Raw genomic sequence first — 26391 nt, 5'->3', positions numbered from 1 at the left:
CAATGGGTTCAGGTTACATAAGGCCCAAGTCTGTCCGTGGTTAATGGCCAGCCCCAGGGCTTTACTGAATCCTCCAGGCGCTGGTTAAGAGCAGACAGCCTTATTTCCCAGGGGAAAAAAAGAGAGGGGTGAGAGAGAGAACAGGCCTCCGGAGAGGCTCAGAGGAGGGCAAGAGAGAGCACGACTCAGGAGAAGCCAGCACCCGAGCCCTTCAAGGGTGGGAGTGAAACTAGACCCAAGTGGAAGGAACCCTGATTCAGCCAGGCCAGGAGGGTGGCCCGAGAAGGCGATGGGCCGTGGGCTGTGCTCCTTGAGAGGACAATGGACAGATGGACTCTGCAGCCACGTCGTGTGCTCGGAACCGTCACCAGCCAGAGCTTTGCCCCAGGCCCATAGGGCCTGGTGGCCAGTTCTGGAGAATCCTGAATGAGCTGCCCTGAGACCAGGTTGGGGTGGGGGAGGGAATGGCTATATCTGGGGAGGCTTAGTCACATGCTGGCCTGCCCACTACAGTTCATGTGTGTGCCGAGGCCATGCTTATTTTTACCTGGGTAGGTTCAGTTTCTGATCACAGAAACAGTGGGGGCTTTCCATTGGTTTCTATGGAAACATTAGGCAGAGCATCTGCTACCCGAGCAAACAAGGCTACGGTGGTAAGACTCATGTTGGAATGACTTCACTGTTTTTACTTCGGAAAATTGCCCCACCTGCATTTTTACTGCTGCCTTCTTGTGTGGCAGGGGAGAGGAAGGGCAGTCCAGAGGGGCCAGCTGGCACCTAGGGAAGGAGAGAGGGCTGGCGAAACCGAAAGACAAGCATTCAGAGAGGCCCCTTGGTTTCTACTTTGAAGCCCCAAGTAAGGTCCCATGATGAGGTCACAAGAGCCTGGGCTCCAGTCCCAGTTGCCCCATCTCATGGCTCCCCCAAGAGCAGCCAGCCTGTTGTCCAGGAGTCCCTGGGGCCCCATGGAGGGGGACGTAGGTGGAGGAGCAAGCTACCAAGGGCAGGAGGGGGTGACAGCTGAGCGTGCTCAGTTTTCCACAATAGAGGGCGAGAGGGAGGTGCTGAAGGCCTTGGCTCTGGACTCAGAAAGGAAGGCGCTGGTGCACGTGCTCATGTGAGAAGTGGTTTTATTCCAGGTGTTTTTCATAAAGACGAGGTCCTCAGGGATAGCGAATGGCACATGCTTTGGTCAAGAAGAGGAAAAGCAAAAACAGAACAAGGCTGAGTCCCAAAGGAGACTAACAAGTGCTGAGCCCGGTCCGATCACAGGGAAGGAGGGGGCCCTCGGAAAGGCTGAATGGCAGTCCTCTCACATTCAGTAAGAGATGCCCAAGATTCCTGTCCCAAAGGCCCACGCTACCCGCCAGGGTAGACACACACACAAGAGAGATGGCGGTGGATAAACATCTCACAAAGGATGGAAAAAGTGTGGCTCTGGGGGCCAAGGGCTCCTTGCTGTGGGCGCAGGGGATGCAGGCTGAGGCCCTGGAGCACTGCAGAGAGCCAGGAGGTGAAAGGAAACCAATGAGAGCCCTCCAGGGTGGGTGTGGCGGACCACAGCCCCACGGCTATGCAGAGGGAGCAGGACCACAGCAGTTGAGGCACACTAGGGAGGGGGAGGGGCGCAGCAGCCCCAATCCAGAAGTCCAGACCCTCTGGGGATCAGGGACCTCTGTATGAACCCGGGACAATCCATGGATCCTCTCCCCAGCACAATGCATATATGCACACACATGCACTATTTGGGGGACCATTTCAGGAGATTCCTGGGCCCTCCAGAATCTATGAATTCCTTAGACATTCCGGGCTGATTTGCGTTGGGTGGAAGACACCTCCTGACCCCCGCAGGGATCCTGGTATCACCAGACTTTTGCCTAAGATCACTTGGCCTAAGCCAGTGGGGCGGGGGAAGAGGAATGTTAGAAATATTAATAGCAGAAGCGGTTCCAAGACCAGGCCCTGGTGGAGGGGGAGAGAGGCCCAGTGGGTGTGAGAAGGAACCGGGAACTCTGTACACACTGGGGCTGCCAGCCAGCCTGCTGGCCGCTGCAGTAGCCAAGCCCCGAGGGCCTCCCTCCGGCAGTGGGGAGTCCAGCCTGGACGACTTAGTCCCCATGGCTTACCGATGCTCCCCGTTCTTACCGCCCTGCGCCCCGACCCTGTAATGACGCTGTATTTACAGAGGCAAGGGCTTTAGAGAAGGCAGGAGTCAAAAACTAGCAGGGAGGACGGGGCCGTTCAGTGATGCCTGTCCTTATGGGGTCCACCCGGTGTGCCCAGGCAGAGGCTCAGGGCACCCGCTGGTCTTTAAGGCCCAAGGGAGAGGTCTTGTCTTGACACATATCCAAACAGAAGTGGGATCTGTTTAATAAACTGGGTCCCGAGGCTGCTCCTAGAGGTGCCTCTACAGCGCCTTGCTGAGAACGTGGGCCCAGAGGGCGGGACTGGAGGCGCGGGCCCTGGGAGGAACTAGGTCCCCGGGCAAGACCCACTCTTTCCCGTGCTTTGTGGCTTTTCTGTTCTTGTCTTTCTGCAGATCACCCATCCTTGGCCCTGGCTCCCATCCCTCCCACCCCCAACCCAGCACCTGCCTGGGACAGACCCCTGAGTGGCTCACTTCTTCCTGTTTCCCACCTGTCCACAGGCTGCCCCTCCCTCTGCTTTCCGCCTGCCTCCTGTCCACGGCTGCCTACGCTCTCCTCTTGGGCCTGACCCCAAAGGCAGGCCCCCGGGGCCCAGCAAGACTCGTGGGGGCTGCTGTCCTCCTTTTCCCCAGCCCACGAGGAGAGGCCCTAAACCACTGTCCAGGCCTTGGGAGGGTGAAGGGCAGTAACAAAGCGCCAGGCTGCCCAGTCGCAGTCCAGTATCCCCAGGCAAGGCCGGGAGGCGGCCAGGGCAGCAAGCAGGGCATTCCCCCTGCGTCCTCCCCGTCCAAGCTTTGGAGCATTGTGTGTCATGGCAGCGGTGTTGGCTGATGATTCCGGCAGAAATGTGACGAGATGGAGACGGCCCGCTTTACACTCCCCCACCCTAACCCCCTTCCGGTCCCAAAGTCTCATGCAAAAGGTACAGGAGGCCGGGGGCTACGGTCATGTGTGTGGCAACAGCTGCCACTGCTGGGCTGGGATGTCGGCCTGGCACTTGCTGGTCACCAGCTGGGTGGGCTTGGCCTCCAGGCAGAGGCCGCTGACTGAATGCTGGATGAAAGAGGCTTTTTTCCTCCATCTCTGAGGGGAGAAGCAGAAAAGGGGTGGGGGAGAGAAAAACAAGGATTAATAATAATAATAACATCCATACCCGCATTATACATGGGTGTAAGTGGCCCTAGGACACAATCCCATTTAAATAGTCTGTGGCCTTTGCATAAGAGGCACTGCACCCTACGTACAAGCTTTAAGCCCAGCCCTCCGGATGCGCTCTTGCTTCCATAGGTTGGCACGAAATTACTGTCTAGATCAAAGGCCCACGGCTGAATGTAACCCAGAGGTGGATTTTGTTTGGCCTGCACAGCGCTTATCTAAAGTTTGGCTTAGTCGTCACATAGAAATCTGCATTTCCAGCTTCCCTTTAGACACAGGCCCAGTCTCTTTGGTTGAAGCTGAAGATCTGCTGCAGGTGGGGTCCTAGTTTCTGTCCACCATCATCCCACCTGGACCCCACTTTTCTTCTCGAGGGCTTTCTCACTTGTGCCCTGTAGACAGTTTAGTTTGAGTCCTGGACTTGGTGAACCTTTTACTCCTTCAAACAAGACTTTTTCCTACAGCTCTGAGCTTCTGCCCTGGCCTCTAGCTGTGAGCCGGTCACCTGCCCACTTTAATGGAACTGGCCGCCATCTCTGCAGAGGTGAAGAGTGATGCGATGGTGGGGGCACTGGAACCCCCCATCAGAGTCGTGAAGGGGCTCCCGGGTCAGCGCCTTCACCTCCTGGCACTTCCCCTGCCCCAGGCTCGACAAGGGGATACTTCAAGGCACATGTTCCTACAGAACACGTTGGAAGTGGCTGAATAGAGGATGGAGGCTTGTTTAGAGAAGGTAGGAGAGGCTGAGACCCAAGTTTTAAGGCTCAGGGAAGGGTAAGCAGAGAGCTAGGTCTATTTTTGGTTTCTCTCCTATTTCCCTCCCCCACATCCATCTTCCCTCTTCCTATATCTACCTTGTCCCCTGTCCTCCTGAAATACTGAGGAATGCTTGAGACCACGGGGCTGGAGCCCACAGGGCTCTGGGTGGGAGGGGCTATGTACTTACTGGAGCTACTGTTAGAAGGGAGATGAGTAGCCCCAGTTGCAGAAGGACACAGCGTGGGCAGAGAAGGGAACCAACTGGGAGGTGGAAACAAGGTAGAATGTGTGGGGGAGGTGCTGCAGGGTCTGGCTTTCCCTTAGGAGTGCGGGCTGTGGGATACAGATCGCTGAGAACCAGTCTTTCTTGCCCATGTGGTCCCAGCAGAGAGGGATTCCTGGCTTAAAGGTCCTGGGCAGTGGGCAGGACAGGGAACTGGAACTCACAGCATCCTACTCCCTGTGGTCTTCTAGTCTCTGACCCCCTGGGAGGGGCTGGCCACACTCCCCAGCTGGGCATTGCTGGGCCATGCCATTCTTTCATCCATCTTTCATCTAGTTTTGTTCTATTAAAAATGAATGTAAAGACTGAATCAATCAGACATGAGGAAGTGCTCCCCAAATCATGGGATTCACATTTCCTGTTGGTGCCATCAGGCATGGTCTTGGGGTCCCCCAGAGTCTCCTGGTCACTAGGTTCTGGCCTGGCCAGAGAAAAAATACCACCTCACGGTGCCCTTCCATTGCCACAGTCTCAGTTCTTGTAGATTACTTACAAGGCAGACCAGGGAGGAAGCCCTTCATTTTATAAGTGAGGAGACTGAGGCTCAGAGAGGTGAAGAGGGTGACATTGTTCTGCACAGATATCTTTCCCACAACTGATACCCAGGTGGCCTCAGAAATGGGGTCAACAAAGGTCTAGGAACAGAGGCCCAGACTTGAGAAGTCACTGGCAGGGGGAGAGCTGCTCACCCTGTCCTCCTGGAAGAGGGGCTCCGCTGTTGGAGACCCTGCAGGACCTGCAGGGCAGAAGGAATGTGGCCAAAGAGATTCCTAGAAGGCCTAGGTCAGCATGAAGGGGAACATAGAGAGTGGTGGCTGCCCTGGGAGCTACTACCCTGACTTTGGCCTCAGCAAGGAGTGGGTGGGAGTGGGCTCAAGGCTTGACTCTCACAGAGGCCGGCGCCCCAGATGAAGGGGAGCCTGGGGACCTGTGCCCTTGCAGGGGCAGTGAAGGCAGGGGCTGGCAGGACATGCCGCAGTGTCCCAGCCAGCGAGCAGGCCACAGCACTCAAGCCTCTCCCTCTCTCTCTCTGTCTCTCTCTCTCTCTCTCTCACACACACACACAGAGGCTGGAGGGAGAGGAAGGATCTGGTTGCTTTTCTAGAATGAAATAGCAAACTGCCAGTCATCCCTAAAGAAAGAGCTGACCCAGGCAATAGAAAAGGGGGAGGCAGGAAAACCCTGGTGGCTGAATGAGAGTGCCCGGTGCCCTCCTGCTCCTTCACTGCCCTTCAGCTGGCCGGGGAGCTGGCCAGGGTCAGGCACAGTGGGGGCTACCAAGAAGGGGCGGGCAGAGGAGGGGCTGAAGCAGAACTCTGGCCTTCCGGTCCATTCCCGGGCAGACGAGCAGCCCTCTCAGCCAGGAATGGAGCAGGGCTGGCTCTGTCACCGGCTGCTGTGTGCCCTGAGCAAGTGACTGCATCTCTCTGAGCATCTGTTTCTTCCTCAACAGGCGACCCTGACCTGTCTCCCAGATAAATGAAAACAGGGCAGGTGAAAGTTTGACAATGGAAAAGGCAGTGTTCACGTGAGACCAGCACTCCAGCTTGGAAAGCACTGTGGCTGGGTCTCAGTTTCCCCAATGAGCCATCAGTCAGGAGATACTTACTGAGCACCTACTATGTGCTGGGGCAGGACTGTGGGCTGAGGAGTCACACTGGGTTTGAATCGCAGCTCCACACCTTCCCAGCGGTGTAATCTGATATTTCTTAAACTCAAGGAGCTTTGGTTTTTTACTTTCAAAATGGGGTTAGTACTAGGGCCTGGGGCTTCCCAGGTGGTGCTAGTGGTAAAGAAATTGCCTGCCAATGCGGGAGACATAAGAGATGCAGATTTGATCTCTGGGTTGGAGAGATCCCCAGGAGGAGGGCATGGCACCCCACTCCAGTATTCTTGCCTGGAGAATCCCATGGACAGAGGAACCTGGCGGGCTACAGTCCATGGGGTCACAAACAGTCAGACACGACTGAAGCGACTTAGCACACACTCATGCACACACTAAGGCCCAGGTTGCTGGATTGCTGGGAGGATTAGATGAGATGATCTACGTAAAACCCCTGGCAGAGGTTCTCATTAAAACCTCACATTTGTTTTGGCTGTACTGGTTGTCAAGGACTAGGGATACAGTGTTGACGAGATAAAAATAGTGAGCCCCCACGGAGCTCACAGGGTGCAGGATGGACATTTAACAACTGTTTACCCAAAGTACTTCCTCATGAGGAAAACAACAGACTTGACCTGGATACTGGCTTAGGCCTCCTCAGTCCTCACTCTGGAGGGCTTATTTGAGTCTATATGTCGCACCTTCAATGTGTTGGCCCGGGTTCCGGGCCAACCTGTGCCTGGGGGCAAGGAGGCTTACCTGCCTGCCTTCTCTTGGGTTGCACGCCTGCAGTACGACCAGGGACCCTGGGGAGACGGAGGTGGAGGTGGCAGCGAGGCACTTCCCCTGCTGCTGGATGAGATGGTCAGTGAAGAGCCATGCCTGCAAGACAAGGAGCAGAAAGGCCGAGCCAAAAAGGACAGCAATGAATGGATAGATGGGTAGATAGATGATAAAGCAAATCCACTGTATTTCGGTAGAATTTTCTACAAATACTAGGGATGATTGGATGGCTAATCACTGTACAATTCTTTCAACTTTTCTATGTTTGAAAATTTTCCATAATAAAATACTGGGGTGGAGAAGCTTAGCTGGAGCCAGCCAGAGGATCTGTGAAGGGATGCTCAGGGGATGGGAAGAAAGACAGGACACGGGAGCAGGGCAGCCAGGGGCAGGTCCATGCTTGGGTCTTCACGAGCTGCTCTAGTTTGATGTGGGTGCATCAACCCTCATATGTTGGACACGTGTACACAGGAATCCTGGACACCCTGATGCCTGTCTATGCAGGCTGCCCACAGCTGCATCTGAGGAGAGTACTGGGTTCTGTTTGGGTGGCATTTCTGCCCCTGCAAGCAGAAAGCAGGTGGTGCTCATGGGGCAACTGTGTGACAGGCTACAAAGTGGGTGGAGTGTGGCGGGAGCAGACCCAAGGAGCAGAGTGTGAGAGGACAGCTTGCAGGGTCCTTGGAAAAGTGAGTTTGTGGAGGGTGTAGACAAGAGAGAGGATGAGACTGGGCAGATGGAGGCCCCTAACCCCTCACCTGGGCCTGACCCAAACAACTTACCTGGGCCGCTGGGGGGTTCTTGGCAGTCCCTCTGCAGATCCCCATTCCGAGCAGGAAGTTACCAGCTGTGTCCTGGCCCTGGGATTCTAAACAATTAGTTCCCTGCTTAATGATGCCCGGGAGCACTTCCTTCACAGGGACACTGAAAGAAAAGGCAGAGGTCAGGCTTGGCCTCTGCCCTTCCTGGGGTGACCCACGCTTACCCAGAGAGCAGGGCCCCCCACCCCGAGGTGACCCATGCTTATCCAGAGAGCAGAGCCCAGGCAATTCCCAGGGCACCCAGGGCTCCATGGGGAGGGACACTGAGGGGCAGGCCTGGCAGCAGGGGATGGTGAGGGAGCAGGGGGCCCCCTGGGAAGACTGGGCCTCAGTCCCCCTGGGTTCTGGGCAGCTCTGGGAACCCCAGAGACTGCCCTTCAGACCAGGCCTGAGAGGAGCTGGTGGGAGAGAGCTCAAACCAGAAGCCGGAGCTCCCCAGTCCTGAAAGAGGAAAGGCTGAGATCCAGATGTGGGCTCAGTGGGCAATCTCGAGATGACAGGAAGGAGTTGCTTGGAAGAGGCAAACGTAAAATATACAAATATAAAGATGTGTTCAGTCTCACTAATAACTAAGGAAATATGTATTAAAGAGTTACCATTGTTTGTTTGTCATATATGTATATTTATTTATTAATTTTTAAAATATTTATTTATTTATTTGGCCGTGCTGAGTCCTGGTTGTAGCCCGCAGGATCTTTGATCTTTGTTGTAGCCTGCAGGATCTTCAGTCGCAGCATGCAGACTCTTATTTGCAGTTTGTAGAATCCAGTTCCCTGACTAGGGATCGAACCCAGGCCCCCTGCATTGGGAGCATGGAGTCTTAGCCATGCGACCACCAGGGAAATTTCTATATATTTATATACATAAAAATATTTAAGTGTATGTATATAAGTGAAAGTGTTAGTCACTCAGTCGTGTCTGACTCTTGTGATCCCATGGACTGTAGCCCACTAGGCTCCTCGTCCATGGGATTTCCCAGGCAAGAAAACTGGAGTGGGTTGCCATTTCCTTCTCCAGGGGATCTTCCTGACTCAGGGATCGACTGGGCCTCCCACATTGCAGGCAGATTCTTTACCACCTGAGTCACAGGGAAGCTCATATAATATACAAATTATATATTTAAGTGTATGTGTGTATATATGTGTATATATGCAAATATACATATATGTTAAATATTACTACCTAGTGTTGGCAATGGCTGTGGGATTGGATCTTTTCATACCCCACAGATGGGACATAAACTGGCCCACCTTTTCTAGAGGACAGTGTGGTACTATGTATCAAAGACCTTAAAAGTGTGCATACTTTTGACCTAATGATCCCACTTCCCGAAACTTACTATTCTAGGGCAATAATTATAGATGGGTGCAGAAATTTTGTTTAAATGATACTCATTCAGAGTGACTGGTTATACTGAAAACACTGGAAATTCCTAGATATCCAACAATAGGCGAAGGACTAAGTAAATTCTGATTCATCTTTCGAAATCCCTTCAGCCATTAAAAAGGACTCTGAGAAAGAATATCTGGTAATATAGGGGTGTTTATAAGATACTGTTAAGTAAAACAGGTAGGTTTCGAAAAGAGTGTATTATTAGAACATTTTATATGCACAGGAAAGTATATTTAAACACATACATATACACACACAAGCTCAAATATAAGATACACTGTCTTACTCCATGGGTAATAAACCTAAACGGGATGCTGGCCCCAGCTGACATGGGCTTGTATTCCTGGGTTTAGAAGATTATATATGCGCTTGGATTATGGACCCACAGGTCAGGTGATGGGAAATCAGGGGGGCTTATAGTCTGACCACAAGCCTAATTTATCTGCCTCTATCACGTCTGTTGAAAAGAGAACCTGGCGGGGGTGCAGATCAGAAAATTTCTGGCAGTCTCTGATGTGGACATCGACCAAACCAGGTCTCCCTTTCTCAGGGCTGACTGGAAGCTCCTGCAGCCCCAGAACCAACCTGCTCTCCTGGAGGCTCGGGGAGAACTTTCCAGTTTCTCTCCATGTTCCTGACTGCAGCACCCCTTCAGAATTGCTCCCCTGTCTCTTGCAAGAGGTCATATGCAGTTCAAGAACAGAGGCTGCAAATTGTTGGCCCTCAAGCTGAATCAGGCCCTGGACAGGTTTTGTCTGACCTGCACAGTGTGGTCGTTGGTGCTTTTAATTAGTTGGCAGTATTTCAACATTACACAGAAAAATCCAGCTTCTCTCAAAAATATAGGAAGGTCAGGTCACATCAAACTTGCATTCTGGTTCAGCAATAACACACTGTCATGAGCAGCAGCTGTCCACCCTATGGGTGGGGCTTGCCCATTTCAGTTTGTCACAGTCCCCTCCACTCCCTATTGTGTCTCCTCACACTTGACTTATTTACATTACCTGTCTGGTCACAACAGATAGACAGATCTGGAACAACAGACTGGTTCCAAATAGGAAAAGGAGTACGTCAAGGCTGTATATTGTCACCCTGCTTATTTAACTTCTATGCAGAGTACATCATGTGAAATGCTGGGCTGGAGGAAGCACGAGCTGGAATCAAGATTGCCGAGAGAAATATCAATAACCTCAGATATGCAGAAGACACCACCCTTATGGCAGAAAGTGAAGAAGAACTAAAGAGCCTCTTGATGAAAGTGAAAGAGGAGAGTGAAAAAGTTGGCTTAAAACTCAACATTCAGAAAACTAAGATCATGGCATCTGGTCCCATCACTTCATGGCAAATAGATGGGGAAACAGTGGAAACAGTGGCTGACTTTATTTTTCTGGGCTCCAAAATCACTGCAGATGGTGACTGCAGCCATGAAATTAAAAGACGTTTACTCCTTGGAAGGAAAGTTATGACCAACCTAGACAGCATATTAAAAAGCAGAGACATTACTTTGTCAACAAAGGTCCATCTAGTCAAGGTTATGGTTTTTCCAGTGGTCATGTATGGATGTGAGAGTTGGACTATAAAGAAACCTGAGCGCCGAAGAATTGATGCTTTTAACTGTGGTGTTGGAGAAGACTCTTGAGAGCCCCTTGGACTGCAAGGAGATCCAATCAATCCACCCTAAAGGAAATCAGTCCTGGGTGTTCATTGGAAGGACTGATGTTGAAGCTGAAACTCCAATACTTTGGCCACCTGATGCGAAGAGCTGACTCATTTGAAAAGACCCTGATGCTGGGAAAGATTGAGGGCAGGAGGAGAAGGGGACGACAGAGGATGAGATAGTTGGATGGCATCACCGACTCAATGGACACGAGTTTAGGTAAACTCCAGGAGTTGGTGATGGACAGGGAGGCCTGGCGTGCTGCGGTTCATGGGGTTGCAAAGAGTCGGACATGACTGAGTGACTGAACGGAACGGAACTGAACTGAACTGTCTGATCACTGTAGGATTTAAGTTTGCAACCTGCTAGGTGCAAGGCTGTTGAGAGGCAAAGCTCCACCCCTGCTGCTTCATCCAGGGGCAATGGACTGTATTTCCCCTCTACACAGAGACAAGGTCCTGCGGGGCCTCTTTGAGAGGCCAAGGTTGTTCCAGACCTTTCTCTTCTCTTCCCCTCCCTACCTGCTGTTGCTTAGGAAGATGTGCAAGATGATCAGCTAGCAGAGATGAGGTGGGCACTGTCCAAGTGTGGCAATGGTCATTGACACCAAAGCTTGCCCACTGATGCTTATGGAGGAAACCTGGGGCTCAGGCAGCAATCTCAAGACCAGATGCAGGGGCTTCCCCGGTGATCTAGTGGCTAAGACTCTGCACTCCCAACGCAGGGGACCTGGGTTCGATCCCTGGTCAGGGAACGAGATCCCACATGCCACAACTAAGAGTTTGCATGTTGCAACTAAAGATCCTGCATGCCACAACGAAGACCTGGTACAGCCAAATAAATTTAAAAAATAAAATAAAGACCAGATGCAGCTCCTGAGGTGTCTGAGTGGTAGCAGCCCTGAAGCAGCTGGGGGATGGCCATCATCACCCTTCCCCTGCTTCCTGGCAGAGCCAGGCTAAGCTCTCCTGTTTGCTGGCAGCCCTCTTAAGTCTGAATCTGCTTTCTTCTCTGTGGACCACCTCGAAGCTGGGCTGCCTGGGCTCCCATTAGCCCTTATGACGCCTTTGTAGAAATAGCAATAGGTATCCTTTTTTCAAGACACTTTACTTATGTTAGAAAACCATCATAATATACTGATTTTGTTAGAAGACTTTTACTGTTATTTGCCAGGAATTGTTGTAGTAATGGAGAAGGCAATGGCACCCCACTCCAGTACTCTTGCCTGGAAAATCCCATGGCTGGAGGAGCCTGGTAGGCTGCAGTCCATGGGGTCGCTAGGAGTCGGACACAACTGAGCGACTTCACTTTCACTTTTCCCTTTTATGCACTGGAGAAGGAAATGGCAACCCACTCCAGTATTCTTGCCTGGAGAATCCCAGGGATGGGGGAGCCTGGTGAGCTGCCGTCTAAGGGGTTGCACAGAGTCGGACACGACTGAAGCGACTTAGCAGCAGCAGCAGCAGCAGTTGTAGTAAAGGTAAAATACTATGTGACTAGAACCCTTCAAATGTGGTGTGCTTGTGCAATGCACAGCCTGCACAACTGTTCCTGACCATCCTGATAAAAGTAATATATTAGCAGTTGCTGAAGCCAGCCGCAGAACGCTGATCTGGAAAAGCAGCTGAGCCATAGCAGGACTGCAGGAAGGCCTAGGAAAGCACAGACCTCTCCCTTCAGCCTCCTCAGTCTCTCCACTGACCATCTTCAAGTGTGGCCCAACTACTGGGATCCCGTTTGGAGGAAACTTGGTATCATTTGGGCCTGTCAAACTCCTTTCTATCTAACAATCTGATCCACTCCAGGCCCCTGAGAACCGAGGCAGAACATGAAGGAACAGACTGAGGATGAGTAACCTAGATAAGAATGAGCTGTAGTTTCTACCTTAACAGCAAAAATTCATTTTTTAAAGCTTCCACATGGTGACAAAACAAATGGAAGATGACTTATGCTCCTCATTTAGCACGGCTGGTTTCATCCACTCTCGTCTTGTGATGGATCCAGACTGATGCTAGTTATAAACTACCAATACTTCTCCCTTTTGGTCCTCAGGGGATGACATGGGGCACTGTGTGGGGACTGGGGTGCGGGAGGAAGCATATATACTCAATCCCCTTCCACGGCTCCCCAACTCCTGCCTGAGGCCTGGAGTCCTTGGCTCCAACCAGATAAGTGAACTCTGACAGAACATAAAGAAATGACTATGCTTGTTTTGCTCAGAAGTGGCACATCTGAATAAAACTATCCTTTTAAAAGTGGCCACTTGAGGAAGCTGTTCATTTATTATACTTTCATAAATTAATGTTCTCTTCACAGCCATCTTCTAGGGAGCTGGGGTTATCCAGGCCGCCAAGTTTCTCCAAGGATGCTGCTGCTGCTCAAATTGTTTTGGAATTCCTTGAACATTGCTCACAGAGTTAGCTTATTCCTGTTACTTGTTTCCATCTTGTCATCCTGTGTTTAGGACCCAGGACTGTAATATCTGGGTTAATAAACTAACTTATTCACTGGACTTGGTTACAACCTAACTGTGGCTATTTTCCAAAAATCAAATCTGCTCTTGAAGGACAAAGATTTGCCTCCTTTGAGGATATGCAGGCTCTGAGCAGTGGAATGTTCTGGAAAATCATGACAGCATCCTTTGGGAGACAGCATCCCTGAGATGACAGTTCTAGAAGGGAGAATACTAATTTCAAAGTTATTACTGAGCCTTATTGACTATGCAATTTATTCAGTTAAAAATATTTAGAGATTTCCCTCGTGGTCCAGTGGTTAGGAATCTGCCTTCCAATGCAGGGGACGCAGGTTCCATCCCTAGGCGAGGAACCAGGATTCCATATGCCGTGGGGCAACTAAGCCCTTGAGCCACAACTAGTGAGAAACCTGGGTGCCAAAAGGAAGGACCTGTGCACCAAAACAAGACCCAGCACACCAAAATAAAATAAAATAAAACTATTTATTGAGTGCCCATTCTGTGACAGGCGCTGTTTTAGGGGTTGGAGATAAGGCAGTGAACAAGACAGATAAATGCCTCTCCCCTCTTGGAGCTTACTGTCAAATGTGGGAAGATGACAATAACATTAATTGGCCACATAGAAGCTCCATGACGATAAGGGTGACAGAGGAAAAGAAGCAGGGAGTGCTGGGGAAGGGTCAGTCTGCAAATGCAGAGGTCAGGGGGGTCTCCTGCAGGAGGGACAGATGACTCAAGACCTGGAGGAGGTGAGGAATGACATAGGCAAGATGCTGAGAAGGATTTTGAAATAAAAAGAATCAACTCTGCCCACCCTCAGGCCACCCAGTCATTACAGCTTACTGTCCTAGAGCCCACAGACATACACCATTTGCATGTTGCCTCCTCATTTGCTGAAGCAAACATTTCCCCATGTTTTATTCAGTTTATGATTATAATATGAATTGACACTTAATATTTGTTTAGGTCAATGTATCATGAGTCACTAAACCCAGCCCCTATCATTAGTTGTTTCTCTATTTTTTTCACAGCAAAGAAGCCTACAGTGGCCATTTATTTATCAACAGTTTTTTGGTTTGTTTGCTTTATTTCCTTAGGATAAACTCCCTAAGGGAGAGAAGAGAGTCAAAGGAAGTTGAGTGTTTCTGCGGCCTTTGCTACATAATGTGCTGTTGCTTTCCTAAGGGGACAATGCTCATTTTTTTTCTTTTTTTAAGATTATTTTAGTTAATTAATTAATTTTGGCTGTATGTGGGATCCTAGTTCCCATGCCCCCTTCACTGGAAGCGCAGAGTCTTAACCCCTGGACTGTCAGGGAAGTCCAGACAACACCCATTTTTGGCTCTAAAGCCCCGTCTGTTAAACTCTTGGCTCCTACCACACCTCACTCTTCACTCCTGGTACATCCTCCAGGTTCCTCCAGACCCGTCACATGAAGACAAACAGCAACAGCTAGAAAGAACCAGACTGCCTGGGCCGGGGAGAGATCAGGGTCAAGGGTCCCCACGCTGCCGGCCCCGACCCAGGCCAGATGCAGGAACTGCAGGCGGCACTCACGTGAGCTCGGGGTAGACGTTATCCAGGTACCAGCGGAAGGACTTGCAGTTCATCTTCTTCCTCTGCTCGATCCGCGTGGCCACGCTGGTGAAGGAGGAGGAAAGGCTTAGCAGTGGGAAGAAGCCTGGGAGGCCAGCCCCCTCCTTCCACCTCCCCAGGGGGAAGGTCACGGAGCTCTCCAAGTCTGCCCTCCAGCCTTACTTCATTCTCTGACCCGCAAACTCGCCCCAGGGCTCCTGGCCATGCTTTATTTCTCTCCTCAAATCAGGGGCCAAGCTTTAATCTCGGCTTCTTCCTCCTTGAGACCTCAGTGAGCACACCATTGCCTGGTGCTTATTTTCACAGACAGAGCAGAGCCTTAACGTACTAGTAGTTTTCCTTTCCTGCATTCCAGCTGAGCAGAAAGCGTCTACCAACAAGAAAACCGTGTTTCAAACATTTTTCCAAAAATGTGGCAAATAAGAACCATCTGATGTGTCCACGGACATCTTACTCAGCTCCAGGGATCATAATGTCCACTGACAGAAGACCAGCACCACCCTCGGAGCCTGTTTGTTCTCAGTAAAGTTGGGGTACAACCATCCACCTCCAAAGGTTTTTATGAGAGTCAAATGAAGAGACGTAAGTGCCTAGCACAGGGTAGGCCCTCAGCAAATGTTACTTCCTCACTAAAACAAAGAGTGACATAACTTTTTTTTCTTTAAGGGACAGATACAAATAAATAGAGGAAAATTCATTGATGATCACTAATGTTTTCAAACATTTCTGACCACACCATTAAGTAAGAAATATATACATCTTACATTGTGACCCCGTATACCCATGGGCATATATGGACATACAACTAAAATAAGAGTTTCACAAGACAGTATCTATCCTCAACTTCAATCAACTGTTATATTCTGTTCTAATCTGAAATGTTCTAGTTCTCTATCACTTAAAAAAAAAAAATACTGGTCACGTCATACTTGATTGATTTTGAAAATGCTTAATTAGACTGTAGTCATAACAGTCCAGGGCAGAAAAATAAGCTAACAGATCACCATCAGATAGAAACAGCAAGGAAGCCGAAACCCCCAGGGTTTTCTGCAGACAGCCATCTTTAAGCACTTCCACAGACATCCATCCTGCAGGCAGCTGGTGGATGGGCAGTGCTTGCATAAGTAAGCCCTCTCTGGTTATTTCTCCCCATGAGGATGCTTCTTCTTCGAGGACCAGAACATTGTCTCTGTGTCATATACCCTACAGTCTCCAAAGAGCCCAGGGGTGTGGGGTTCAGTTGCTCAGGAGACCCTGAACGCTTCTCTGGAGTACAAACGATTTAGTATTTCACTAAGCTTGTGAGCAAAGGCACAAGGCTAGGGAAGGGGCCCACCTGCCAAAGGCCTTCCCAATGGCCGATGGCCGGGCCTCATAGTAATACTGCTTGTACTCATCCATCCACACCTCTGCGGTACGCTTGGTATTCCTAAAAGGAGAGGAAGAAGCAAAATAAGGTCACCAGGTTGGGGACAGAGTTAGGGTTGGGATCTAGATCAGCTCCATGCAGTACAGGGAGAGGAGATGTTCAGGAGTGCATGCAAAATGGCACTGATGTAGGAGTATACATGAGAACAGTCTTTTTGGAGGACAATCTGTCAGCATCCATCAAATCTGGGGGAATGGATACTCTCTGACACTCCACTTAGAGGAATCCATTCTACTGAAATACCAGCATGTGGGCAAAGGGACATATACAAGAATATTTGTGTCATAAAACATTGGCAACAACCCTAAATGGCCATCAATAGGAGAATAATGAACTACATCCACATGGCAGAGTACCAGGCAGCCTTGAAAAAGACCTGAAATCTGTTAACAGTAGTTTCTTTTGGAGAGAATAAGCGGATAGGTGTAAGACTGGGTGAAAGGGACTTTCACTTTTTTTCTCTCTATGTGATATGAAGAGTAAAAATTATAATGTACAGTATATGTACAGATATATATATATATATATATATATATATATATATATATATACAGACAATATACATGGATACAGCTTGAATTTTTAGTGACCATGTATTACTTTCATAATTACAAAAACAGTAAAGTGGAATAAGGGAAGCAAAACAAAAGGCCATTTGATGAGCTAGACTTGAGGAGCCCCCGTTGCCAATAAGCAAGTCCGACAAGACGAAGACTTGTCCTTGGAAGGGGAGAGTGCTCACGGCACTCCTCCCACCTCCCCTTGCCTCCACCATCAGGAGAGTGGGTGAGGGGGGTGGTCCTCCAGGACCTGCCCACTCCCCTTCAAGATGAAGTGCACGCTGCGGCTGGGAACACGGATGGGCAGACGCTGACTAAGTCCGAGTCAGGACACAACATCCATGACCAGTACTTGGGACCCAGTGTGTGGAGGGCAGCTCCCAGGTGGTCATTTCACCAGTTTTCCAAGACCTTCATGAACAAAGACAGTCAAGCCAAGACAGGCCTGGAGGAGACACCCCCAACTTCATCTTTCCAGCTCTGAAAGTACCAGGATCCCAGAATGGAAGGGACAAATGGGGAGACTAAGACTGGGGTAGTTGCTCAAAGTCCCAGGAGTCACTGACAGGGCTGGGGTCTAGGTGTCCTGGCTCCTAGTGTGATGCTCTCTGCACTGTGACCTACCTGATGTAGGTGAGGGCATTGCCCTCGGGGAAGTTGTACGGGTGCCGTTTTCTGAAGACGTGGCCCACCCGGCTGCAGGGCACGATCTCCAAGCTCCCGCCGCACATCCACACCCGGAAGGAGAGCTCTGCGGAGATGGCAGCCGTCAGAAGGGGCAGGGGCCTTGGCGCGTCCCCGCAGAGTGAAGGTGGGAGGAGCTGGCTTCCCTTGCCTTTGGGGTCCCCTTGGAGGCACACGCTGGGGTTGGAGCTCCTGGGGTGCACCCACTCCTTGCAGGTGTTCCTGATTGCTCCCTCCATATATGCGCACACACACATCCCACAAACCCCCTCCACACACGCACATACCACACACATGCCCTTCACACACACATACCACACACACATTCCAAAATCATACCACACACACACTCTCCACACACACACATACCCTCCACACACAACCACACACACCACACACATACCCACCACACACATACCCTACATATACACAGACCCATCACACACATATACCCTTCACACACATACCTTCCACACACACATACCCTCCACACACATACCACACATCTCCACACACATATCCTCCACATACATAGACCCATCACACACATATACCCTTCACACACATACCCTCCACACACACATACCACACATCTCCTCCACACACATACCTCCTCCACACGTACATCATACATACACACCACACGTACTCTCCATACACACAACCCACATACAGACACTCTCCACACACACCACACACATTCCCCACATCTAAGCCCTTGCAGAGCAGCAGGAAAAGTTTTGAAGGAACACCAAGACCATGAATGGAAGGAAAACTAAATCAAAGGGCAGCATCAATCATTTCCAGCCTCTGCCTAGAAAGTCCTATCCAGACATGAGCTAAGGATGAACACATCTGCTTGTCAGAGCTGAGAGGCTAGAAAACCAACACCAAGCAAATGAAAGGCTGCTCCAGTTGGCATTTTTCTGGCTGGCCCAGACCACCCTCTTGGCCCTCGTGGTCTCCATTTACAGCTACCACTGGCCCTACTAGGGGCTTCCCAGATGGTCCTAGTGGTAAAGAACCCACCTGCCAATGCAGGAGACATAAGAGACACAGGTTTGATCCCTGGGTTGGGAAGGTCCCCTGGAGGAGGGCATGGCAGCCCATTCCAGTATTCTTGCCTGGAGAATCCCATGGACAGAGGAGCCTGGTGGGCTACAGTCCCTAGTGTCACGAAAAGTTAGACACAACTGAAGCGACTTAGCACACACACACGCATGCATTGGCCCTACTTAGACACACTGTCTGTTGGTGGTGGTGGTGATGCTGAAGGAGCTCTCATAGATGACCGGTCCCTAGTAGAGCTAGGAGATGCAAGCGGTGGTCATCCTGCCTCCCAGAAGGGGATGTAACAAGTTTCTCACTCCGTTCTCCACTCAACAGTCCTTCTGTCAACTTCTGGCAAGGATCCACCTTGGTAGCTGGCTGAACCTCACATAATCTCTTCTGATTTCTTCCTCTCTTTCCTTTTAACCCTATAGTTGGACATCCTGTGACATTAAAACATCTCTCTCCTGTCCCAGAAAATCCACAGTGTTGTTTTTTTGTTTTGTTTTTAATTTTTTGAAAAAGGAAAGACCACGTTTCGTGAGTTCCAGCCTTGGTCCCTCTTCCTACTCCCCAGGTGGCTGTAAGGACACTCGTGGTCCCTGGTCTGGTCTGGGGGCTCTCACCTGGCACAGCTGCTCAGAGTCCTCCCAGTGACTAGCAGAGTAGGGAGCAGAGGACTCAGGACTACCTCCTGGCCAGCCTGTGTGTACCAGGCAAGTTCCCGATATGGTCCTGGGACCAGGTCTGGACATTCGGCATATCTGGACCCACTTTCAGGGTTGGCTATATTAATGGGCTTCTCTAGGTCTACTTGCTAACTGCCAGGCCTCTTTTTCTCTTCTCCTGGTCAGAGCTCTGCAACTAGTTCAGCAACTGAGATTCAGAACTGGGGACAGAAGATCTGCATTCTAGTCCCATTTCTGCCAGGCTAACTTTGTTACACTATTAATAGTTAGGGCTTCCCTGATAGCTTAGTCGGTAAAGAATCTGCCTGCAATGCAGGAGACTCCAGTTCAATTCCTGGATTGGGAAGATACGCCGGAGAAGAAATAGGCTACCCACTCCAGTATTCTTGGGCTTCCCTTGTGGCTCAGCTGGTAAAGAATCTGCCTGCAGTGTGGGAGACCTGGGTTCGATCCCTAGGTTGGGAAGATCCCCTGGAGAAGGGAAAGGATACCCACTCCAGTATTCTGGCCTAGAGAATTCCATGGACTGTATAGTCTATGAGGTTGCAAAGAGTCAGACATGACTGAGAGACTTTCACTTTCATCCCACTTACCCCATATTGTCATATTATTGTTTACTTATTGTCATTACTAGCAACAATGGCAACAACAAAAGCAGTTAACCATCATGCATTTACTGAGCACTTTGTGCTCTTTATGGCTGACGTCTAATTCTCACAGCTACCACATGACATTGGTGTTATGATCCTTGTGTTTTTAATAAGGACTGTGAAGCTCAAAGATGTTAAATAACCTCTCCGAGGTCACCCCCACACTCAGTTGCAGAACTGTAATGTAAAGTCCATACTTTGTTCAGCAAGTCCCATTATTTGAACCAGATTCTTCAGTATACTCAGCAGATTTTTACCAAAGACCTATTTATGACCCATCAGATACTGTTCTAGAATCCCTCATACTCTAGTGAGAGAAGACAGGAACTCAGTAAAATAAGAAACAGAAATGCAAGTAGACAAGAAAGTGAGTAGAATACATGGTCTAGTTGTGTTACAACCCCATGGACTGTAATTCTCCAGGCTTGTCTGTCCATGGGATTTCCCAGGCGAGAACACTGGAATGGGTCACCATTTGCTCCTCCAGGGGATCTTCCCGACCCAGGGGTCGAACCTGTGTCTCCTGCACTGGCAGATTCTTTACCCCTGAGCCACTTGGGAAGCCCTTAAAATCTGTGCGATGGTAATACATGCAGTGAAGAGGATGGAGCAGGCAGGAAACTGAGGGCGATGAGCAGAGCTGGGGGTAGGGCCACAATTTTAGTGAGGCTGATCAGGGATGTTCTCCACGAAAGGAGACATCTGAGCTGAGGCCTAAGGAGGGGAGGAAGAGTCACGTGGCTCTTGGGGACGAGCACTGAGGGCAGAGGAAACAGCAAGGGCACAGATCTAGAGGTAAGAGCGCAGTCAGGGAGAGGTTGAGGCAGTAGGAGCTGAGTGCAGAGTTGGTGGTATGTCTTGTAGGGGAAGGGCAGATGGTCTGAGGACTTTGGGTTTTGCTCTGAGTGACACGGGAGCCCTTGTGGGGTCTTGAGCAGCAGAGTAACATGATCTGACTGCATTTTAAAAGGATGCCTAATGAGAATCCCAAGGTTTGCACATTTGCCACCTGGACTCTAAGCACTTGCCTGCATTTGGCTCTCTCAGGGGAAACAGGAAGGAGTCTCCGTTTAGGCACCTCCCTTCCTTCCACAAAGGAACAGGACAAAAGGCCCAAACCCACCAGCGGTGGAGTCTCCTGGCTCAAAACTGGTCCCAGCAGTTGAATGTCTGAGCTACAGGGCTAGCCTGGGAATTTCTTTGAATTTCTTCGAAGAAACAAAACCTTCCCTAGAACCACTGCATGGTTCACCTTTCAAGTTCCCCCAACCACTGAGCCCTGGCCTCAGGCAGAGTTTAAAGTTAGCTGTTTGGTCATTTACTTGTTTCTCTGTCAGGCCCCAGCCTTAAAAAAAAAAAAAAAAAAAAAAAGAAGGAAGGGAGAAAGAAAAAGGCCTCTGGACCAGCAGAGATCCTTAGTTTCTCAGCTCTCTGAGACTTCACAGGAAACCGACTTTGCCAAAGCTCCCTTCTGGCTGAGACCGAGGACACAAAAGAGGTCACTCTGGCCCAAAATACATGAAAGGAGGTCAGAATGGAAGGGTCACTGCACCCCAGTTCCCAGCATTGACTCCTCTGAATGCCTGCCTGGAAACCATTTCCAAGAGTAAGTTACAAAGGGGAGAAAATCCCATGTCTGTTCCCACTCCAGCTGGTTCTGAGTCAAAGCCCCAGTGCCCGTCTGCCCCACTGTCCCAGTCTGAGAGGGAAGAAAGACCTGGTCCTCCCAGCCCAGAAGCACAGACCATGACTTGGATCACACCTCACCACACTGAAGCGATCCCTCCAGTAAAGGTGCTTATCCTACACCTGTCAGATGTGGAGTTTCCTGACTGAGATCTGGAAGGTGGCGTCCACCTCAGTTTGCCCACGGGTCAGATGAGTCAGATACCACCAGACCTATTTACTTCTCAAGAAACTGGGTCAGGATGAAAAGGGAAGCAGTGGGAAAAGCTCTGCAAAGGACCGAGTGGGTCCAGGAACAGCAACGACAGGCCTTTGTCTTTTATGGGCTTCTTGGTATCCCTCCCTCCAGCTCCTGGAGAACCTCTGGGATTGTTCTCTGCCCTATTCCACCCTGCTCTTCATCTGGGAGGCTACTGTGTGGGCCACACCCCTGGGCTTCCTTCCTGAGTTAGGACAGCTTCAGCCTGCAGTCAGGGGGAGAGTGAGGGTGGATGTTCATCCCCTGACAACTTCCACATGGTACATGGGCTGACTGCAGGCACCCCAAGACCATAGCTTGTACTGGGGAGTGCTCTGTCCCCATCTTTCAGACCTAGGGGTGGCTGCCCCTCCCAGAAGTCACACGCCTAGCCCTACCCTGTACCTTGTGGTTCCCTATAACTTGTCCACACCATGTAAACAGGCCCTTTCATAAGCCTCCACATCAAGTGTTCCATCTGTATCCAGCCTTTGTCTCATGAACCTCACCAGCAGCCCTTGAGGTTCACTGACTCTTCTCTTCCCTTCTGGGGCTAAAGGGTTCCTATGGTGGTGTGTGTGTGTGTGTGTGTGTGTGTGTGCGCGCGCGCGCGCGCCTGTGCACGCTCAGTCATGTCCGACTCATTGCGACTCCATGAACTGTGACCCACCAGGCTCTTCTGTCCAAGGGATTCTCCAGGCAAGAATACTGGAGTGGGTTGCCATTTCCTGCTCCAGGGGATCTTCTCAACCCAGGGATCGAACCCTAGTTTCTTAGCATCTCCTGCATTGCAGGAGGATTCTTCACCACTGAGCCACCTGGGAAGCCCTATGGCTTCATAAGTTATAATAATGGTCACCAGTATCTTCATCCATCCTCATCCTTAGTGCTCATAACAGCCTCTTGGGGAAACTGAGGCTCTGAGAGGCTTTCACTTACCCAGAGCCAAACAGCTTGTAGGTGGTAGGGCCAGGGTTTGCACCCAATAATAGGGTCTGACCCTATTACTTATGTTGAACCATCACCCTCTACTGCACACCACCTCTCCTTCAGCCTTTCTGGTAGGGAAGCAGCCACATAGTTCCTCCACACATGTCTAGCCACGTGGCCCCAGGTTCTCCCTGACCACCTCATCTCTTTGTTTACTAGGTATGTGGCTCTGCACAAATTACTTTACCTCTCTGTGCCTCAGTTTACCAGTAGAATGGTACTTCAGAGATTCGTGGTGAGAATTTAAGTAATCAATGTGTTTAAAGTCCTTAAGGCCTTACACATAGAAAACACTCAATCTGGGTTTGCCTACTATTGTTACTGTGGTTATTCCCCAACTTACCAAAATTTTCTCCCCCCCAGATGTCCATCTGAGCATCATACTTTCCCAAGTGGTTAAACCAGGACTTGTCAATCACGAAGATTCCTCCAGCTATGACAGGCGTCCTGGGAGCAAGGAGAAGAAAGAGGTAACACATGAGCTGGAGAATCTGAGCTCCTCTAGATGGCCCCAGGGCTCAGGCCATTTCCCCTACGATCACCGCTTGCAGAGTCACTGGGGCTAGATGTCTGGCCTGTCCTTTGGTCTATGATCTCTCTACCCAGGGCTCAGAACAGAGTCAGCCCTTAGATCATGGATCTCTAAGAGCCCTGGTGGCTGAACCGGCCCCCAGCAGCCTCCAAAGCCTCTGACTCAGGGAAGGGAGGGGTCCCCCCAGAACCCACAACAGGTCTGACCTTATGGGCTTGGTGGGGTCTGTCCGGGCAATCTTCTGCTCCAGGGGGATCTGTTCCCACTTGAAATGCAGGCTCCAGTCGAATCCTAAGGGTCAGAGTGGGGTCTTAGGGTTCCTGTCCCCTCATTCTGCCCCCTGAGAGTCTCTCTTGATCAGAATCCAGCTTGCAGAGGGCCCTGGGCAATTGGTCATTCCTTCATTCAGAATGAGACAGATCCCTGTCCTCACAGAGTTTCAATCTACTGGGTAAGACAAAGACTTACAAAGATAAATCAATAAATGGATAATATGTCAGTTGGGGGTGAAAGTGCTAAAGAAAAGAAAAAAGACAGGAGACATATCTATGCTATTCTAGTAAGGGTAGCGAGGAAAGACTCTCTGGTGAAGCGACATTTGAGTAGAAACCTGAATGAAGGACTGATCCATGCAGACCGATGGGAAAGGGGAATTCTAGGTGGGAGAACAGCAAATGCCAAGGTCCTGAGGTGATTTCCCAAAGGAGAAATGACTGGCTCCCTCCCATTCATCCTCAACATCTAACTAATAATGACTGGGTCCATTTATTGGAAATCTGAGTCCCAGATAGGAAATCCACTCTGCTCATTAGCTCCTGGCCACAGATTCTCTGGAGCTGCTTTCCCAGGAGAACTTGCTGCAATGATAGAAGTGTCCTATATCTGTACTGTCCAACACGGTGGATGCTAGTCACTTGTGGTTATTGAGCACTTGAAGTGCTGCTGTGGCAACTTAGGATCTGAGTTTTGAATTTTACTTAATTTTAATTAACTTAAATGTACATAGCCCAAAGTGGCTACTGTCTACTGTATTGTACAGCATGGCTCTAAAGCCTAGATCAGAGCTGTCCAAAAGAAATACTTTGCAAGTTGGAAATGCAAGCCACATACGATATGCAATTTAAATTTTTCCAGTAGCCATATCTAAAAGAAAGAGCACATGAAATTAATTTGAATAATGTATTTTTAATGCACTATCGTCCAAAATACTATCATTTCAAACTCATGATCATATTCATAATGAAGACAAAAAATTACTAATGAGATTCTTTACATTCTTTCAAACTAAGTCTTCAAAACCCGGTGTGTATTTTATCTACAGTACATCTCAATTCAGACTGAGAATGGAGTCATATTTCAAGAGCTCAATAGCTAAATGTGGCTAATAGCTACTGTATTCAGCCAGGTCTACACCATTTGGGGGTGTACAAGTCAGGAATCCATGCAAAGTTGAGGGTTCCCCCTTCCCCATTGCCAAGATAGTTGTCATATCATGTTCTTCTGCCAGGACTTGTGCCCATCCTCCCTGGGCTAGCTGTATCTGAGAAGGATGTGTCCAAGTTTGGGGGCAGGGAAAGATTGGAGACTAGCTTGACTCTGCCCTGATCATGCCAGGAGCCTGCAACTGCCAGCTCTGGTCCTTCATCCCCAACTCCACAGCTCTACACAATCTCCTTTCGTTTTCTGGAGAGAAAGGGCAGGGAGATGCTGTCTCATTTTCTGGAGAGGCTCTGGCACAGCTGGGAAGAACAGCACCCAGCCAGGGCCTTTACCTGCCCTCATCTGCCTATTTTCATGTCTAGAGCCCCTCCCCTGGGAGCTGGACCTACCTCCGCGAAGGTCAGCAGATGCAGCAAGGTAAGCAAAATTATCTAGACTGATGACATCAATGATGGGGCTCACCACGCGGGTGTGGTCCTAGGGGAGGACACATGAGGTGGTGTGAGGTCAGGGACTCTGTGAAAAAAGCCCCAAGTGCCTGTTTGGTGAAGTTCTCTCGAGGCATGAGGTACTCAGCACCTCCTGTAGGACATCTCAGGCTCCCAGGAGCTGTCCTGCATCACCACACCAGGCTCACAGAAGGTCCCACTTGGGTCTCATGGGCACAATGCTCTCCCAGATTCTTCCTCTCACCATACTGAGCCCTGCTGGGATCTCACCTCCTCAGTGAAGCCCTCCCTGATTGCTGCAGGCGGAGGATTTCTTCCTCTTTTTAAGCTGCTTTCACAATTATAGTCCAGACAATTTCTGGGACAACTAATCAGATGTTGCCTAAGGTGGCTTTTCTGTTGCTGGTTTGAACTGTTGTTTTACTAATTGTCATCCACCTTGGTACACGTTGGGGTTGAGTCTTCCCAACTGGACCACCAGCAGCTTGAGGGTAGTGAGCCTGTTGCAGTCCCTGGGGAACCTGGGTGGCACTCCTTTCATGCCACCTCCACTTCAAGGTCAGACTCATACTCCCTTCATCACCTCCTAGACACAAATCCACCTCCAAAACATTGGTGGGTAATGCCAATGTTACTAAAGGGTTTTTTCCTGAGGTGGGGGATGTGGAGAGTAGTGGTAGTGGTGGATTTTATCATAGACCACATGCAAAACTTAATCGCCCTTCATCAGCAGGATGTCTGCTCTCTTCTTTTCTTCCTCCGTGGAGGGACAAGGAACAGAGTCTCTTCTTTCTTCTCTGTCTGCACTGACCCTCAAAATGCTCTTGTCTGCAACTTTCAATCTAGCACTGTCCCTCAATTCATACCCCGTCTTAGGATGACAAAAATGTGGGCCATGGCAGATCAGAGGAGATCATCCATGGTCTCACAGTGTTCCATGGGGGCCTCACTTTATCCTTTTTATAGACTTGTTTTTGTATTGAGATATAATTCACATTATATAATAATTTTATTAGATATAATTGATATACTATAAAATTCACCATTTAAAAGTGTACAGCTCTGTGGTTTGTAGTGTATTATTCACAGGGTTGTGTGACCATCACCACTATCTAAATCCAGAATACTTTAATCACCCCAGTAAGAAACTCTGTATCCACTAGCAGTCACTCCCCTATTCCCGTCCCTCCAGCTCCTAACAACCACTTGGTATTTTCTATTTCTGAACCCCCTCTAATCCACTTGGTATTTCCTCAGATTTGTTTACTCTGGACATCTCATATAAAGGGAATCATATAACTTACAGCCTTTTGTGACTGGCTTCT

The 26391-nt window shown here is 49.8% G+C and overlaps 1 protein-coding gene across 3 annotated transcripts in view; it reads right to left on the bottom strand.

Moving 5' to 3' along the window:
* Positions 1 to 1113: 1113 nt before the first annotated feature.
* GALNT16 (polypeptide N-acetylgalactosaminyltransferase 16) overlaps positions 1114 to 26391 on the bottom strand; it is a 101977-nt gene continuing 76699 nt past the window's right edge. For all 3 annotated transcript variants that reach the window (XM_081513536.1, XM_081513535.1, XM_081513537.1), the window contains exons 8-16: positions 25007 to 25094; positions 23384 to 23468; positions 22989 to 23092; positions 17283 to 17409; positions 16006 to 16098; positions 14631 to 14714; positions 7513 to 7654; positions 6707 to 6829; positions 1114 to 3230 (exon numbers count right to left, since the gene is read on the bottom strand). In XM_081513536.1, the coding sequence (XP_081369662.1) occupies positions 3093 to 3230; positions 6707 to 6829; positions 7513 to 7654; positions 14631 to 14714; positions 16006 to 16098; positions 17283 to 17409; positions 22989 to 23092; positions 23384 to 23468; positions 25007 to 25094 (984 nt within the window). In that variant the 3' untranslated portion in view covers positions 1114 to 3092. The remainder of the gene's footprint in view (positions 3231 to 6706; positions 6830 to 7512; positions 7655 to 14630; positions 14715 to 16005; positions 16099 to 17282; positions 17410 to 22988; positions 23093 to 23383; positions 23469 to 25006; positions 25095 to 26391) is intronic.

This window comes from Giraffa tippelskirchi, chromosome 7 (genome assembly GCF_054371585.1).
Source record: "Giraffa tippelskirchi isolate mGirTip1 chromosome 7, T2T-mGirTip1v1.2.pri, whole genome shotgun sequence".
In the NCBI taxonomy this organism is placed as follows: Eukaryota; Metazoa; Chordata; class Mammalia; order Artiodactyla; family Giraffidae; genus Giraffa; species Giraffa tippelskirchi.
This window is presented reverse-complemented; position numbering and strand designations above follow the sequence as displayed.